The 19,920-nt window shown below is 32.9% G+C and overlaps 2 protein-coding genes across 2 annotated transcripts; both read left to right on the top strand.

Annotated features, from left to right (window-relative positions):
- The first annotated feature begins 2,071 nt into the window (after positions 1–2,071).
- LOC107920053 (zinc finger CCCH domain-containing protein 29) lies at positions 2,072–5,089 on the top strand. Its single transcript, XM_016849554.2, has 2 exons — positions 2,072–2,499; positions 2,795–5,089. Exon 2 carries the CDS (start codon positions 2,807–2,809, stop codon positions 4,829–4,831), a length of 2,025 nt encoding a protein of 674 aa, XP_016705043.1. The 5' UTR covers positions 2,072–2,499; positions 2,795–2,806; the 3' UTR covers positions 4,832–5,089.
- A 7,238-nt stretch (positions 5,090–12,327) lies between these two features.
- LOC121212151 (gibberellin 2-beta-dioxygenase 4) lies at positions 12,328–17,744 on the top strand. Its single transcript, XM_041084426.1, has 3 exons — positions 12,328–13,194; positions 13,628–13,682; positions 17,323–17,744. Exons 1-3 carry the CDS (start codon positions 12,361–12,363, stop codon positions 17,577–17,579), a joined length of 1,146 nt encoding a protein of 381 aa, XP_040940360.1. The 5' UTR covers positions 12,328–12,360; the 3' UTR covers positions 17,580–17,744.
- Positions 17,745–19,920: the final 2,176 nt, after the last annotated feature.

The raw sequence follows: 19,920 nt of genomic DNA, 5'->3' as shown, positions 1-19,920 counted from the left end.
ACTATAAAGATGTGCTAGGTTGTTGGGGTCAATGAGGTAAGATTATCAAATAATTGTATTTTCTGACGAGGAATGGAGAATGTTACTATTCTTTGCAAAATTTTGAAAGTCTTTTATGATGTTACTTGTGTTCTTTCTGGTTCTAATTATCTAAAGACTGATCTTTATTTTAGAGGGGTTTGGAAGGTTCACATGGTCTTCCTTGATGTAGTTAAATGACCTCATTCTTTTTTAACTCTAATAGTTAAGCAAATGCAAGAGAAATTTAATAAATATTATGCTAAGTATTTTTTGATATTGTCATGTGCTACAATTTTAGACCCTCTTTACAAGTTAAATTATGTGAAATATTGCTTTACTACAATTTATGATACTCGGACTTTTTGCAAACCATTCTTAACAATTTTAAACTCTTATTTGATGAGTATGTTAAGAACTCCAAATTCACAGCTTCCTCTTTGGCCAAGAGTTCCAATATTTCTGATAATGATCCTATAGATTCTAGTTTGTATCAATTCAATGTTAATAGGGCTGATTTGGGAGGAGATTATAGTGAGAGTGATGATTACAAACAATATTTAATTGAATCCAGTACTAAGAGTGAAATTATAGTTGAACATTTACTTGGAAGAACCATAGTTTGAGTTGAATGGCCAAACTGATGTATTGGATTATTAGAGCAAAAGTTCAATTCAATATCATAAGCTATTATTATTGGCTCGTGACCTTTTGACAATTTTGATATCGATTGTAGCTTTCAAGTTAACTTTTAGTATGGGGAAGAAAGTTATCACACCTTTGAGGAATTCATTTAAATCAAAAACAGTTCAAGCCGTTGTTTGCTTTGATGACTAGATGTGCAAACTAAAGGATTTTCAACAAGTAATTATTATTCTCGTTTTATTGTTATAATTTTATAACATTTTATCAATTCAATTATCTAACTATTGATTCTCATTTAACTTACAATTTATAACTTGTTATAAAATCAAATATGTTAATTGGTTGATATATAGATATTTTGGTTGGTTGAGTACATTTTAAAAGTTGTTTTTTTTGTAGTGTTTTGGGTGCTGTTTCACGTTGTTCCACTTTCGCTTTTAATATTGTTTAGATATTGTAGAATATTTATTCTATTGTTAATTTTGTTACTATCTTAATTGCAACTATTTTAGTACAATTTTTTAAAATATATTTTTAATTTGTTTTTGTTTACTTATATGTAGACTTTTCATCTATACTTAAGCACTATGACAACTATATGAAATTTTATTAACCATAGTCTCTTTATATCTATATTTTCAAATTCATTATCAATAATATATGTGTTTACAAGAATTACTCTAATTTTGCTCATATTTTGTAAAGATTTGTTATATAATCCAAATCTTGACCTTGTTAATGGGGGATTTCCAATCCTCAGTATTTGAATTTTATATTGTTTTAATTTGGGTAAATATACTAGTAATCACCTAATTATTGATAAGTTTATTTTTGTCACTCATGACTCAACTATGAAAAGTTACAAAATGATCACCTAACTATTCAATTTTGTCTTTTTTGGTTATCAATGAAGTAATGATGTCAACTTTTAAAATTGACATAATAGCAACTTTAATCCTCAATGTTTACACATTGTGTAATTTGGTCCTTTTGCAGTTTACTTTTCTTTATGACCCTTTCACTTAAAAAGCTAAATAAATAAATAAAATTTTCAGCTAAAATTGATTGAAAATATATAAAAAAATAAAACACCTAAAAATCCAAGATAATAATTTTCATAAAATATTGCAAAAAGAGAGAGAGACCAAATTACACAATGTATAATGTTGAGGATTAATTTTTTTAGAATAAAAACTAAATTGATATAATTATAAATTTCAAGCGTTAAATTGCTATTAAGCTAATTCTAAAAACTACCACTATTAACAACTAGTGACAGGAAAAAAATAAAATTAAATAGTTAAATGGCTAAAAAGATATTTATTAATAGTTAGATCACTATTAGTTGAATTTACCCTTTTAATTTTAATAATGTATTTTATACATATTGTTTTCATGAATGATAGATCGAGAGAGAGAGAGAAGGAAATGATCGTTGAAACAGTGGAAAGTGGCAGGCTGAGTCAGTGCAGGGGCATATCTTGTCTGTCTGTCACCCACCTAAATGGAAGTGAAACGCGTAAAAGGGTGGCTTACAACTTGGAATCTCTCATGTCTTTGTGTCATCCTCAATTTCATTTCATTTTTTATTTGTAAATAAGCAAAAAAGCAATACAAAGGGGACCCCTTTAGCCCTTTCCCTTTGAAAATTTGAGCTTCTCTTTTGGTCTTGGAGTTTGACCATAACAGAAAGAGCAGGGAAGATAACTCACACTTTCCTCTCTTCTTCCTCAAAAATCAACACCAACCCATTCTTTAAAAGCCTCTCTACTTTGCTCTTCTTTTCTCCCTCAAAGCTTTTCTTCATATCCAATCCATCTCAAAGACTGCTTTTAGGTAAAAAAAAAAAGACTTCGACTTTGGCTTTGATTCTGATTTTATGAATGTTTTGATATAATCCTTTTTATGAATTCATAAGTTTTAGCTTGTTGGGTTTTTTTTTTTAGTCAAAAGTAGTGAATTTTAGAGTAAATGGAATTGTATGAATGAATTTTTATGGTATTTGGAATTTTGGAGTTGGGGTTGTTTTGCTTTCAGTCCTTTGGTCTAAGCACAACTATAGAGTGTTTTGTTCTTGACTTTTGCTTATGGAATGAGACACTGAACTCTTGTTGTTGTAATAACTATGCAGGTTTGTTGGGGAATGTGCCGTGGTTCAAAATCTGAACTTGTTCCTTCAAATTTCACCATGGAAGGTGAGCTACAAGAGCATAAAATTGGTGCTCTATGTAAATGTTCACTTTTGCTTGAATTGGCTGCTTCTAATGATCTAGTGGCCTTTAAAAATGAAGTAGAAGAGAAAGGTTTGGATCTTGGCGAAGCAAGTTTGTGGTATGGTAGAAGAATTTGGTCTAGAAAGATGGGATTTGAAGAAAGGACGCCTTTGATAATTGCTTCCATGTTCGGTAGCGTGGATGTTTTGAAATACATCATTGGAAGCGGCAAGATCGATGTGAATGACGCTTGTGGTACCGATGGAGCTACTGCTTTGCATTGTGCTGTTGCTGGAGGTTCGGATTCTTCGGTTGAGATTGTCAAGTTGTTGCTTGATGCATCTGCTGATGCTAATCGTGTTGATGCTAATGGGAGCAAGCCAATCGATCTGGTTGTGCCGGCTTTAAAATCCTTGAGTAGTTCCAAAAGAAAGGTGATCGAGTTGTTGCTGAAAGGTGTTAGTGGCTGTGTTCTTAACGAGAAGGATGAATCTGAAAAGACGGTGTTGCCTCAGTTGTTCAAAGAAGGGTCTGAGAAAAAAGAGTATCCTATTGATGTATCATTGCCTGATATCAACAATGGTATCTATGGAACTGATGATTTCAGGATGTATACCTTTAAGGTGAAGCCTTGCTCAAGGGCATACTCCCATGATTGGACCGAGTGTCCTTTTGTTCATCCCGGTGAGAATGCGAGGAGGAGGGACCCAAGGAAGTACCCTTATAGCTGTGTGCCATGTCTGGAGTTTCGGAAGGGTGCATGTCCTAAGGGTGATGCTTGTGATTATGCACATGGTATTTTCGAATCTTGGTTGCATCCTTCTCAGTATCGAACAAGGCTTTGCAAAGATGAAATCGCCTGCGCACGTAAAGTCTGTTTCTTTGCTCATAAACTCGAAGAATTGCGTCCCGTGAATGCTTCCACCGGATCTGCTATGCCTTCACCGAGGTCTGCTGTTATCAATGCAGCGGATATGGCTAATTTGAGCCCTCTAGCACTTGGTTCATCTGCCTTGCCATTGCCAACCACTTCAACGCCGCCCATGCCTCCTTTGGCTGTTGATTCCTCTCCAAAGTCTGGTGGCTTGTGGCACAAGCAAGTTAACCTCACCCCACCTACGTTGCAGCTACCGGGTAGCCGCTTGAAGACAGCTTTTAATGCCAGAGATTTTGATTTGGAAATGCAACTACTTGCGCTCGAGAATCATGCTAGCCAATTGCAGCAGCAACAATTGATGGATGAGATATCTAGTCTCTCCTCTCCATCTTGTTGGACTAAGGAATACAGTAGGCTTGAAGATTTAAAGCCTACCAAACTCGATGATGCTTTTGGATCTCTCGATCCATCTCTGCAATCTCCGTTGAAGGGACTGTCAATAGAATCCGTAACACAAACTCAATCACAATCTCGCCAAAACATGAACCAATTCCGTGCAAGCTACCCACCGAACCTTTCATCATCTCCGGTGAGGAAGCCCTCAGCCTTTGGTTTTGACTCATCTGCTGCTGTAGCTGCAGCAGTAATGAATTCCAGGTCTTCGGGATTTGCAAAACGGAGTCAGAGTTTTATAGACCGTGGAGCAATGACCGGTCGTGCTGGGCTTACTACATCTGCTAACTCAAAAACTATGATGTCTTCAAATATTTCTGATTGGAGCTCCCCTGATGGGAAACTGGATTGGGGTATTCAAGGAGATGAGCTGAACAAGCTTAGAAAGTCTGTTTCTTTCGGGTTTCGAAACAACAATCCCACCGCTACAGCAACAACGAACATGATGCCAACTGATGCTGATGAGCCAGATGTATCTTGGGTTCATTCCCTTGTGAAGGATACTGCACCTACGGAAGCTCGATTGCATCAACAACAACGATACAGTCTCAGTAAAGGTGTTCGAGAAACACTTCCACCATGGATGGAGCAAATGTACATAGAGCAGGAGCAGATGGTGGCATAAGAAAAAGATCCCTTTGCTCATTGCCTTATTCTAACTTATATTATTTCATATTGTATCAATCAAGAAGTAAACCTATATGAGCAGGAAGAATTAAGTGACTGCTCATATTAGAGAATTAGGAGAAAGATGGGATAAGCAACATGGAAATTTATTGATTATTTCATATTTTCTTTAAATAGGAGGGATAATTCTCTATGTTTTTAACGAGGAATGTGTTCTTATGTATTTTAATACGATTGAAGAAGTTAAATAACTTAATTTATTTCTTATCTTTGGTAAATTGAAGGACGGAAACGAAATGGTTCAAGAAAGATAATTAGTCTGCAAATAATATAAAACAACTTTACTAAGCATTCATTGTAATGACTGCTACAACGAAAACAGGCAGCGTAAGAGAAATAATAATAATAATAAATGACACAACTAATCGTTGTTTACGTAATTCAGGCACAACAATCTTACACTATAAGAGTACACTTCTTTCCCTATGGACTAAAACTCACAATTCCTTCCCAAGCATGTGCAGCCCCGGTAAAGAACTAATTATCCCACACCACACAATATCCACTCAACAGTGATTCGACCAAGTGTTACAAACTCCTTAGTCAACTAAGCAAACACTCAAAAGTAGAAAGAAATAAACAAGTTGATCGAACACAAGATGCACACACTCTCGGTAGAAAATTAACTCTCTGTTACAATTGTGTGACCCAAATTCTAAGAGATTGCTTACAAGTCAAGTTAAACAAAAATATATTTTCTTTCTAGAAGATTTAGTATTTATTAGTATAATATATTTAGCATTTATTAGTATAGTTTATTTGACTTACTAATTTAGCTTATAAATAGGCTCCTTTACAATCTTAGAATTAAGAGACACCCATTAGATTAGAACTCATAACACATTCAGAGAATTTTGTGTTTACGTTTGAGGGTTCTTTGTTTTTGGGTTTTTGGGGTTTAGTTTTTATCTCCATCTTTTGTACTCTTCATTCTTTTGCCATTATAGTAAATTTATCTTTGCCCGTGGTTTTTTATCCTCTTTTGAGGGGTTTTTCCACGTTAAATTTGTGTGTTCATCTTCTCAATTTCTTCTACTATTTTTACTTGTTCGTTGCTTAATCGGGACGATCCTAACACTCTCAAAACTTGATTTCCTAAGGGAGAATGTCACCTATTTACAGGCTCAGAGAGCAGCAAAATATTCTCCTCTAAAACAACTGATAAGTTCTTGAAAAACTCTCTTTTAAAGAGATAATAAGATTTTCATGCTTATCAAACTATCTCAAAGAAGTCGATTGAGAGACTAAAATTTTTAGTCAAACCCATACTACTATTTTGTCAAATATGTCCTATTTAAATGGACCAAATTTAGTTTAACCAAAACCTGTATAAGGCCCAAGCAAAGAAAGAAGTTCATTATAGTTATATGGAATGAGTAGCAACAACTTCCCTAAAAATCTCCCCTTAGCATTTTGAACAAAATGACTAAAGCACCTCCAGCACAAATGCATAGAACACCATATACAAAAGAATGTAGCATGATATAGATAACTGTGGGAACAAAAATGATAATTGCAAGAAAATTGAGTAGTGCTACGAGCAATGCCAATTGCTGCAAGCACTAGGGAAAAACAAAAATGAACACAAAGATATGTTTACATAATTCGGTTTCCTTATATTTGCGGGGCTTTGCCCATAGTGATAATTCATTATCTTAGCACCTTGTACAATAGGTGATTACAAGAACTAACACTTACCATATTAGTAACCTCACTTTCACTTTTGCACCTAAGATTTAGATTATTCTCCTCAAAGTTTTTCCCTGAAAACTTAGTTTGTAAGCTAAGTGACTTGCTAAGATAAAGATCAATTGCAGTCAATCTTTCCATCAACATAGCAAGGTAATTAGCATGGATAATATCTTCAATATGATCAATATAAGCTTTCAAATCTTCAAGATATGTTAACAAGGTACGTGATCCAATCCAATCTTGGTTCCCATAACAGTGTTTGGATATCATTGATAAGCTTGTACACGTCAAAAGCATAAACATAGATCATAACTTAACGATTTTGTTATCAAAATTTGCCAACACCATATACGGCAAGTTAAGAGATTAGGTGTCCGACACTGCTCTTGGGCAACTCCTCATAAACTACCTCAACACTACTTTAATTAAATTTCGTTTGGTTGGAGAAAAAGAGAATAAAATGGATCGATAAAAAGAAAAACTTTGATCATTCTTTTGGCATGAAAGAAATAAATTAAAAGAAAATTAAAAGGGTAATTATTTAATTTATTGGCCGTGAAAATTTTTAACTCTACAAGTAGGGTTGAGATGTCCTATTTATTTTTAAATTTTTTAAATATTTAGGCACATGACAAATTCCTGTATTTAATTTAGCCCAATTAAATATGACAAAAATATTCACTCCACTTAAACTAATAACTTTTCTTTTGTAGTTCAATTATGATTTATCCATGATGTAGATGAAAAAATTATGTAAAAAAAACTAAAAGTTGAAGGTTTAAAAATTATATTATTAAGTTTAAATCTCATTATATATTTTTTTATTAATTATATATATAAATATTAAGATTTAATTTGGTATCTGAGTTTGACACTTTTTTTAGTATGGTACTTTTTTTTTGTCCACAACGACATCTATATTTGGTAAAAATTATGGTACTTAAGAGTAACAGTTTTAATTTTTTAGTGTTGGGATAAATCACAAAATTGTAAATGAATTTTGGCTTAATACGCAATTTTATACATAAAATATCGATTTGAGCTAAATCTCACAAATTATTAATATATCATCATTTTATGTTTATATATTGCATACAAAAATAATTATATTTATCTAATATACAAATAAATCGATGTATTTATTTCTTCAAATGTGTATGATTGAATCAAAATTAAAGTTTGATCTATACATTTAAACCACAATTGAAGTTTCATGTGTATAATTGCACTAAATTAAAGTTTACATACCAAATTGCACATTTAATTACAGTTCATGTTTAACTTGAGATTTTTCCTTTTAGTGTTTAATTCTAATTTTAGAGTTGATTTGATGAAAATTCTGATTTTACTAGTAATTTTAGCAATTAAATTTTTTCAAATCAATATTAAAACTTGAAAAATATCACAACCATTAGACTGCATTTAACAAATTAAATATAAAATTAAACAAATTCACCATTATTACTAAATTTATTATAATAACAAAACCGTGAAAATTCAAATATAACACTATTAACAATTAACTTCCGTCAAAACAACTCTAAAACCCGAATCAAACTCTAAAAAAATAATATTGTTACCTTTGATACCAAAGTGTATTAATTTTGATAAAATACATGTACCACATTGGGAAAAAAATGTCAAAATCAAGTGTCAGATAACTTGTTTTGTAAAAAAAACATTGCTTTCTAATAATTTCTCAATTGAGTTGAAACTCGGTTAATAAGTGATACCAATGCAACCAAACATTTAATAAATAATATAAGAAATTTTATCACACTATGCGTGTGGAAACTATGTACTTAAAATACATATGTTAATTTAAAAATAACGTATGAAATATATACGATATTAAAATAAAAAATATATTAAATTATGAGAAAAACTAAAATTTAAACACATAAATATATTATATTAAGAATACTAAATGTATTACAAGTGTTTATCATGATGTTGACATCAATTTTAAATTAATATCGAATTGACTTGTGACACAAACTCAATCAACAATATTATTAATATAAACAAAACTCCCATATATAAGGAAACAAACATTGTTTTCCCCATTTTCTCCTCACTTATGTTTCCCATATTTTCTTCCCATCCAAACATCATATTAAGAAAGACATTGTCCCATGATTCTCTCTTCCTCACAGTCAAATTTAAAAGACATAAATAAATAAATTCATCATGGCTTTGGTTTCCAGTAATAAATAAAAATAAAAATTAACACATGTTTTAACCACATTTCTTAAATAAAAAATATTATTATTTTTTAAAACAAAATTTTTAATCTCTATCCACTTAAAGACATTTTCTCTCTATACAATACATTATACATCACTAATAAAATTATTAAATATTATATTTAATACAAAATCTTAATATTAATATAAAAACATAAAAAAATTGTTGAGATTCCAAGTGTTTGGTAATCACATTAGCTTCGATTAAATTTATAATTAAGTTGAATTGAATTGCTAAACGAGAGGTAAAATTCTCTCATTATTTTTTTTTTCATCCACAAAATTCGAATTAAGACCTTATTTAAAAAACATCGAGTTACTTACCCATCACCTAAACATAAGTTGATAAAACTTTTTAACTAATCTTGAAAGATAACATTAACCATATTACTATTTATTAGAAACCAGGTAAGATTAACTAGAAGAAATTGACTAATAGAAAATAATGAAAGAACAATTTGTAATCTGAAAACAATTTCTGATTTGATTCATGAAAACTTGCTTAATCACATGCTCTTTTGAAAAGCCTTTTTTAGACCTTCCTTAACTACTCCTAACAACTTAACAACCCTTAGCTCTATCAACAGCTTATTAACAGACTAACCACCTAGCTAACTGATCCTTTACACTATTAATCTAATATATGATAAAATTATATCTAAAAAAAGGTTAAAACATGCTTTAAGTTTTTGTACATTTTTTTTTATATTTGTGAGAGAATGTCTCTTATTTTGACCACAGTTTATTTTGATTTTTTTTCCCAATCAAACTCTATTTTTAATTCTCTATTTAAACTCTGATTAACCTAGAGTTGTTGTAATTATATATGCTACGAATTTTAGCTTATAAATAGGCCTTAGTTACTCTAAGTTTTACACAACAAAAATTATTTAGATTGAGAGAATTTTGTTATTTGTTTTAAAGGGTTTTTCTTTTAATTCTCTCAATCTCTTTTACTCTACTTTATTATAGCGAAATCTTTTTTTGCCCGTAGTTTTTTATCGTCTCTTAAGGATTTTTTTCACGTAAAATTTTTCGTGTTCGATCTTTTCGATTCTTATTTTATTCAGTTTGTTCGTTGCTTAACCGGGTTTATCCCCAACAATGTTTGAAATTCAATCTCTTTATTTTTTATTTTTATGAATTTAGTCTCTTTACTTTTTAAAATCTAAAAATGCAATTCTAATTGTTAATACCATTAAATTTTTTACCAAGTATATAATTTATTTTTATTTTAAAATATCACACCAACACATTTAATATTTTTTTGATGAACTTAAATTTTTAAATTTAAAAATTAAAGAGACCAAATTCTAAAAATTAAAAATAAAAAATAAAAAATCCAAATTTTGAATACAAAAAGATACATAAACTTACAGTATACTTTAACCATAAAAAATACAATTAACAACTTATTTACTTCAACCCACTAAATTTAATAAATTAAATTAAAAAAATCTAGTTTGAGACACTTTATTAACAAAATACATTCCAAAATACCTAATACAACCAATAACCATTGATGGCCACAATTTCCCTAAGAACAAGGCAGCAGGCTGCCACTCCCTGCAAAAAGCTAGGAATAATTTATTGGATTCCCAATATCACCATGCTGCTTGCCTATTGTCTTCTCTTCCCCCCCATTTTATCCTCTTAACCATATATTATTAATGCACTAAAAGCCTGAAAAAGTGATGATTAAAAAATATTTAAAATTTGAATTTGTGGGTTAATTATTTTTTGATGTCTGGTTATACTGACATTATATAGAATTGATTGCAGGCTCACCCATGTGCAACATCTATGACATCAAACCAATTTTAACATTTGTTAAGCATGTTCCAAGTTTTGTTATTTTTAACATTTATGTTTTTAAATTTCAAAAATTAAATTAAATTAATTTATTATTTTCACGTAAGATAAAAAAACATGTTATTTTAGTTAATAGATTTAATTAATTATTACGGTTTGGGTCATGACTAGAATTTAAACTTCGAAAGGAATAGAAACTGATAACATATTTTTGACTAAACTGATTTAACTATTACAGATAAACTCGATATTAAAATCAAAGCTGTATATATTTAAAGTAATTTTCCATTTCCTCAATTCATGCTTGTATAACCTAAAGTAGTCTTGCACCAATCTTTGACAACAAAAAAAATGTATACACATTTAATATATACTTTTTTTACAAAACAAGTTAAGGTTATTGTTTCTTCTTAATGTAGACTTAAATTTTCCTTTATTTAAGCATATGGACAATGTTAAAAAAACCATTATATATTAAAAGAGTTAAATTGATTCGACTGATTCGTCCGGTTCGATTAAATAAAATATTAAAAATCTATAAAAATAAAAATATAGATAAAATTAGTTCAGCTGATTTTAAAATTCAATTTTCTTTTCGAATAAATTTTTTAATATAACCAATCTAATTTGATTATGCAAATATTGTAGAAAATATTATACACAAATTATCAAAAATCTTCAATCTTCAAAGATCTATATACCTAAATAAAAGTTGTCTCCTAAAAAATATCCTGCTGGAATGATGGCACGTGTGAAAAGAAAAGCAATTATACGATGTAGAGGAATAAGTCACGGGTATAGATTTTCTTTAAAATAATTTTAATAAAAATTTTGATTAAATTAATTTAATATGTCAAAAAAATTTAATTGATTAAATAGATTGCTTTTTTTAATTTAAGAAAATAACCGTTTTTTGAAGAGAGAGTATAAGAGCACGTTCAATTGGGCATACTTTCTACATAGTTGATAAGAAAGCACGGCCAGTTAAACGAGCTTTCTTTAAAATTAATTGTTTTGATATTTTATTTTTTTAATTATTATATTTAAGAAAAGATAGTGTAAAATTTATAAAAATAAATAAATTCGGTAAAAGTACCATGAACGTTATTATATTAGGAGGTGGATTGTATTTTGTCTCATCTACTCAAGAAGTGGATAAATTAGTTCTTCTACATTAGATAAAAGAGCAAATTGGACTCTGTTAAAAAATTCACCCGTTTTTTACTATTAAAACTAGTATTTATAATTCACTATGAGGTACATGTGACACGCTATGTGTAACTGTTTGGTTACTCCGTCAATCACACTAGTTTTTAACAATAGAAATGGATGGAATTTTTAATAGAAATGACCAAGTTGCTCTTTGATATAATGTATAAAGATTAATTTATCCATTTTTTGAGTGAAAGAGACAAAATGCAATCTGACTCCTAATGCAGAAACTTTCATGGTGATTTTATGTAATCTTATTCATTAACCGTACATAGAATTATACGGTATTAATGTATCAAATATAATTTTTTTTAAAGAATCAAATATAAATCTTTGAAATAATTAAATTAAAAATCAAAGATTTGATTTTAATTAGTCCACACGTAAGAAAAAATAATACATACACACGTGTGACACACCCACTTTACTATATATTTTCAACAACTTTTATATTTCTGATATATACATATTATAGTATACAACTAAGGGTCCATTTTATCTTTCCATGTCCATGGCATTTTCAACTCACAAGCAACATCAACACCTGCCAAACTTGTACGGCGCCACCGCAGCCCCACCGCCAACCCCTTCCGCCCAACCCAACCATCACACTGTCACGTCATCCGCCGCCGCAGATGCACTCTCCAATCTCCTCCACCGCCTCCCTCCTACTCTTTCCCTCCCTAAACGCCGCTCCTCCACATCCGCCACCTCTCCTCCTCTTCCTACCCTCTCTTTCTCTGACCCTAACTTTAATCATCTACTTGTCTCCTCCGGTTCAGAACTCGGCTTCCTCCAACTCACAAACCATGACATACCATCCCAACTCGCTAACTCAGCCGAGACTGAGGCTCTGTCTCTCTTTGAACTCACCAGAGACCAAAAAGAATCGTGTTTCCCCAAAAACTTGCCTTTAGGCTTTGATGCTGATGACGATGACAAGGAAGAAGAAGATGGGGATGGAAAGGGTGAGTCCTTTTGCTTGGATACTGAGTGTTCAACTGAGACAACAGCCGATTTATCATTGACTTCTCTAAGAGAGTTCACACGGGCTTTAGAGAAACTGGGTTTGAAGATCATTGATAAGTTGGCAGATGCAATGGGGTTTGATAACTCGGTAGGAGAGGATCCGACCCGGTTTCGTTCATTGATGTGGATATCAGAGGGTTTACATGGGGACCATGATAAACCATCGGGCGGGTTTTACCCGTATGTGATCGGGTTGCAATACCAAATCAGGTGTCAAAAATATTCCTTGTTGAAGGATTCGGGTTCGGGTTCGGTTTCGGTTTCGCCCCAAGTGGACTCAATCATGGTCACTCTTGGTGACATTGCTCAAGTAACTTTTATTTCACCCTTAATTCATTTATTAGTATTAATTTTTAATTAATATTTGCCTAACTTTTATATCTTCCTTTTTGGCAATTTACAACGATCATTATCAACTCATAAATTTAATTTCTTTTCCAATCTCAATTTCTAAATTAATTTTTCAGATTAGGCTAAATTATTAGAAAATTTCTTGATAAATAATATGGTTGAAACTCGTACCAATCGAGTATTTGATAAAAAAAAATTAGTAACTAATCTATACATGTCAAAATAAAATAGTGATTTATGTTTAGAGCTTCCTTATATATGAATTAAATGTTAGGATCAATTTGGATTAGACCGGTTGAATCGAGAATCGATCGGAGGATTAAATTAATGATAGTTTTTCTTTATGAATTTTGTAAGCTGGCAAATCTAAAATTCAGTATATGTATTGACAGGTTTGGAGCAACGGGAAACTTAGCAAAGTGCGAGGAAGACCAATGGCATGTTTAGGCTGTTGAATATTGGCAATATCCCACATTAGGAAAAGATAGAAAGGGAGGGGGTTTGGTTTGTTATATATAGAACCCCTCCCCTTTGGTTGTATCATCCCAAAATCTTCTCCTTTGTAATATTTCTAGAGGAAATATTAATTTGGTAGTGTCCGAGGACGTAAGCTAAATTGGCCGAACCTCGTTAAAACTCTGGTATTTTATTTCTTATTTGTTTGCTTTTATTTAATAGCTTTATGTTGGTTATATTTATTTAGTTATTATTGCTATAAATATCTAAGTGAGTTCTGTCTAGTTGTTGGGTTTTAAGCGGGACCATTGTGACCCCTCCAATTTAACTGGGAATTTTCTTAGTATAATTGTTGGCATAATAATTATCTAAATATTTCTGATAATATTGTTATTAATATTATCGTCGCTTCCGCAACAATTGGTATCCGAGCCAAGGTTTTGTAGTATGCTCTGTGTTTGCAGCTTAGTCTGATCTTACACATCAGAAACATTTCCTAAAGCTTGTGGGTATTCTGCATTTGGTGGCTATTAAGTAGAAGCTATGGCAAAAATGACAGAAGAAAAACCATCCATATCAACAACTTCCACTTCGTACATTTTGCCGAGGATTGGAACTGCAAATACGAGATTTGTAGTGGAAATTTTTGATGGAACAGGTCATTTCGGCATGTGGCAAAGTGAGCTTCTAGATGCCCTATTTCAACAGGGTCTAGATATTGCCATTGAGGAAGAAAAACCAGAAGGGGTTGATGATAAAGAATGGAAGACCATCAACCGATTGGCATGTGGTACAATTCGATCATGTCTTTCCAGAGAGCAGAAGTATATATTCAGTAAAGAGACTTCTGCAAGTAAATTGTGGAAAGCATTGGAGGAGAAATTCCTGAAGAAGAACAGTCAAAATAAGTTGCATATAAAGAAAAGACTGTTTCGTTTCAGTTATGTTCCTGGTACCACAATGAACGAGCACATTACCAATTTTAATCAGCTGGTGGCTGATTTGTTGAATTTGGATGTGACTTTTGAAGACGAAGACTTGGCGTTAATGTTGTTGGGATCGCTTCCAGAGGAGTTTGAGTACCTTGAAACTACTTTACTTCATGGAAAGTCGGAAGTAACTTTCAATGAAGTAACTGCTGCATTGTATAGCTATGAACTACGCCGAAAGGATAAGTTGAAAGGTTCAAGTGAAGCAGCAGTGGAAGCATTGGTAACAAGAGATCGTCAGAAAAGTCAGTCTAAGGGGAAGAGAAGAAAGTCCAAAGGTCGAGTTGTTGCCAAAGATGAATGTTCCTTTCGCAAAGAAAAAGGACATTGGAAGAAAGATTGTCCAAAATTGAAGAAAAAAGGGAAGACTCCGCAAGATGCAAATGTTGCAGAATGCAATAGTGAAGCAGAGTCAGACTTTTCTCTTAGTATGACATCTTCAACATTACATGCAGATGAGTGGATCATGGATTCTGGTTGTTCCTATCATATGTGTCCCATTTGGGAATGGTTCTTTGAATTTCAAAAACTAGATGAAGGGGTTGTTTACATGGGTAATGATAACACGTGTAAAATAGCCGGGATAGGTTCAATTAAACTGAGGAGTCATGATGGATCTACTAGAATTTTGCGGGATGTACGATATGTCCCAAAGTTGAAGAAGAATCTCATCTCTTTGGGGTCGTTAGAATCTAAAGGCCTAGTTGTGACAATACGAGATGGAGTTCTTAAAGCAACTTCAGGAGCATTGGTGATGTTGAAAGGCATAAGAAAGAACAATCTGTATTACTACCAAGGTAGTACAGTGGTCGGGACAACAGCAGCAGCAATTTCGAGTACCAAGAAGGACGCTGAGGCAACACAGCTGTGGCATATGCGTTTGGGCCATGCTGGTGAAAAATCCTTGCAAACTCTAGCCAAGCAAGGATTATTGAAAGGTACAAAGACTTGCAAACTTGAATTTTGCGAGCATTGTGTTCTGGGAAAACAACGAAGGGTGAAATTTGGCACTGGGATTCACAATACTAAAGGTATTCTGGATTATGTGCATTCTGATGTATGGGGACCGTCCAAGACTCCATCACTTGGAGGAAGACGTTATTTTGTCACCTTTATTGATGATTTTTCCAGACGAGTTTGGGTGTTTCCTATGAAGAACAAAGATGAGGTGCTTGAAGTTTTCCTTAAGTGGAAAACTAAAGTTGAAAATCAGACAGGAAGGAAGATTAAGGTTCTCCGATCAGACAACGGTGGAGAATATAAAAGCGATCCTTTCCTGAAGATATGCCAAGATTGTGGCATAGTAAGGCACTTCACCGTAGGTGGAACACCGCAACAGAATGGGGTGGCAGAGCGTATGAATCGAACGCTTGTGGAGAAAGTTCGATGTATGTTATCTAATGCTGGATTAGATAGAAAGTTTTGGGCTGAGGCTGTGATGTACGCTCAACATCTCATCAATCATTTGCCATCATCTGCTATAAATGGCAAGACTCCTTTGGAGAAATGGTATGGAAAACCTGCTACTGATTATGACACCTTGCGCATTTTTGGTTCTATTGCATATTATCATGTGAAAGAATCAAAGTTAGATCCAAGAGCAAAGAAGGCTCTATTCATGGGCTTCAATGCTGGTGTTAAGGGATATCGTTTGTGGTGTCTAGAGGCAAAGAAGACGATAATCAGTAGGGATGTTACCTTTCATGAATCTGCCATGTTGAATAAGGTAAATCCAGAAGGAGTGAGTAGTACTTCGCAGCAGGTGGAGTGTACTCCGCAGCAGGTGGAGTTTGAGCAGAGTGTGGTAATTCCAGCAGAAGGTACCACTAGTGATTCTTCATTGGCAGATGCAGAGTCAGATGAGGAAGAGGTTTCTACCCAAGAACCTCAACAGCAATCAGAGCCAATTGCAGTCAGAAGGCAGAGACGAGAAATTCAGAAACCAGCTCGTTTCACTGACATGGTAGCTTATGCACTTCCAGTTGTTGATAATATTCCATCCACTTACACCGAAGCCATTCAGAGTTTAGAGAATAATAGATGGTTAGGTGCAATGGAAGAGGAAATGCAATCTCTAGAGAAAAACAAGACGTGGAAGCTGGCACAACTACCAAAAGGGAAGAAGGCGATTGGTTGCAAATTTGAAGACACTATTGAAGTTAGTGTTATGAGAAGATGTTCGAAGATGTGGAATATCGCCAAGGTGGAGATTTGTTGAATATTGGCAATATCCCACATTAGGAAAAGATAGAAAGGGAGGGGGTTTGGTTTGTTATATATAGAACCCCTCCCCCTTTGGTTGTATCATCCCAAAATCTTCTCCTTTGTAATATTTCTAGAGGAAATATTAATTTGGTAGTGTCCGAGGACGTAAGCTAAATTGGCCGAACCTCGTTAAAACTCTGGTATTTTATTTCTTATTTGTTTGCTTTTATTTAATAGCTTTATGTTGGTTATATTTATTTAGTTATTATTGCTATAAATATCTAAGTGAGTTCTGTCTAGTTGTTGGGTTTTAAGCGGGACCATTGTGACCCCTCCAATTTAACTGGGAATTTTCTTAGTATAATTGTTGGCATAATAATTATCTAAATATTTCTGATAATATTGTTATTAATATTATCGTCGCTTCCGCAACATAGGCGACGGAAACAAGTCTCGTTTCGTATCAATGTCACTATTAGTGACGCTTCCATGTAATAGTAGAGTTACACCTTTGCTTCCAAAGGTCGTCGGTGAAGAGGGAACTGGCGACGACGATGATGAAAGTCAAGTTTGTGGAAGTAAGGAAGAGCAAGAAAAGAGATTGTTTAATTCATTTTCCTTCGAAGACTATGCATGGAGAGTTTATAATGAATGTTACCTCTTTAATGATCCACTTGATAGATATCGCATTTAATGGTTTTTTTTTCTCAATTTTAGTACCGTTGTTGTTATAACAATTTGAAAATTGTGGATTTGGGTGTGTTTAAAAAGTAATATTTTTCAATTTGATCAATTGGGATTTAAAGAGATGTATGAGTAATTTAAGAAATATATATATTTCTTTTATATTTATAAATAATTGAATTTTTGTCAAAGAAATAGTAGTGTAATTTTGTTTTGTATTTTTATCATTATATGGTATAAGTTGTTATTATTAGGGTTGTTTTAACATTTAATTAAGTTAGTATTAATCGAATTTTTTAAACTTTTAACTGTTAATCGAACTGTTTTATGCTTAGGAAACACTAAGGGTGGTGACACTACCCTTTTTGGGACTAGGATTTGTCATCCCTATTATGTAGATGGGCTTATTGGGTACACTTATATGTATTATTTGGATTTAACCAATTTATACAATTTAATTAACCCAATAACCAATTTTTCAATTTCCCAAAATATCAATTAATTAAATTAATTCACCCAATTAAATTATTTTTGTAACTCAATTCTAATTTTATTAAAATCATGATGACGTTAGCGTACTAGAATTTATGAGGAAATATTTTTAATTTCCCGGTTCAATAAAACTATGATTTTTCATTTCGAATTTCAATTATTTAATTTCAATCAATTAAATAATAGTTTGAAGAAATTGATTTAATCTCTAATTCATTGTTTGTACTTATTGAGAAAATGCATTCAATGATGAAAGTGATACATGTGATTTATTTTTCTTAACCATCATTTTCATTCATGTCATAATATTAGTTCTACATGCAATCTATTTTAGGTTTTGTTAAGCTAGCAGAGTGACCGACTGGACATATATAATTTGTGCTCAAATAATTTGTAATTGTTGCGGAAGCGACGATAATATTAATAACAATATTATCAGAAATATTTAGATAATTATTATGCCAACAATTATACTAAGAAAATTCCCAGTTAAATTGGAGGGGTCACAATGGTCCCGCTTAAAACCCAACAACTAGACAGAACTCACTTAGATATTTATAGCAATAATAACTAAATAAATATAACCAACATAAAGCTATTAAATATAAGCAAACAAATAAGAAATAAAATACCAGAGATTTAACGAGGTTCGGCCAATTTAGCTTACGTCCTCGGACACTACCAAATTAATATTTCTTCTAGAAATATTACAAAGGAGAAGATTTTGGGATGATACAACCAAAGGGGGAGGGGTTCTATATATAACAAACCAAACCCCCTCCCTTTCTATCTTTTCCTAATGTGGGATATTGCCAATATTCAACAAATCTCCACCTTGGCGATATTCCACATCTTCGAACATCTTCTCATAACACTAACTTCAATAGTGTCTTCAAATTTGCAACCAATCGCCTTCTTCCCTTTTGGTAGTTGTGCCAGCTTCCACATCTTGTTTTTCTCTAGAGATTGCATTTCCTCTTCCATTGCACCTAACCATCTATTATTCTCTAAACTCTGAATGGCTTCGGTGTAAGTGGATGGAATATTATCAACAACTGGAAGTGCATAAGCTACCGTGTCAGTGAAACGAGCAGGTTTCTGAATTTCTCGTCTCTGCCTTCTGACTGCAATTGGCTCTGATTGCTGTTGAGGTTCTTGGGTAGAAACCTCTTCCTCATCTGACTCTGTATCTGCCAATGAAGAATCACTAGTGGTACCTTTTGCTGGAATTACCACACTCTGCTCAAACTCCACCTGCTGCGGAGTACACTCCACCTGCTGCGAAGTACTACTCACTCCTTCTGGATTTACCTTATTCAACATGGCAGATTCATGAAAGGTAACATCCCTACTGATTATCGTCTTCTTTGCCTCTAGACACCACAAACGATATCCCTTAACACCAGCATTGAAGCCCATGAATAGAGCCTTCTTTGCTCTTGGATCTAACTTTGATTCTTTCACATGATAATATGCAATAGAACCAAAAATGCGCAAGGTGTCATAATCAGTAGCAGGTTTTCCATACCATTTCTCCAAAGGAGTCTTGCCATTTATAGCAGATGATGGCAAATGATTGATGAGATGTTGAGCGTACGTCACAGCCTCAGTCCAAAACTTTCTATCTAATCCAGCATTAGATAACATACATCGAACTTTCTCCACAAGCGTTCGATTCATACGCTCTGCCACCCCATTCTGTTGCGGTGTTCCACCTACGGTGAAGTGCCTTACTATGCCACAATCTTGGCATATCTTCAGGAAAGGATCGCTTTTATATTCTCCACCGTTGTCTGATCGGAGAACCTTAATCTTCCTTCCTGTCTGATTTTCAACTTTAGTTTTCCACTTAAGGAAAA

The sequence above is a fragment of the Gossypium hirsutum genome, chromosome A13 (assembly GCF_007990345.1).
Source record: "Gossypium hirsutum isolate 1008001.06 chromosome A13, Gossypium_hirsutum_v2.1, whole genome shotgun sequence".
Lineage (NCBI taxonomy): Eukaryota > Viridiplantae > Streptophyta > Magnoliopsida > Malvales > Malvaceae > Gossypium > Gossypium hirsutum.
This window is presented reverse-complemented; position numbering and strand designations above follow the sequence as displayed.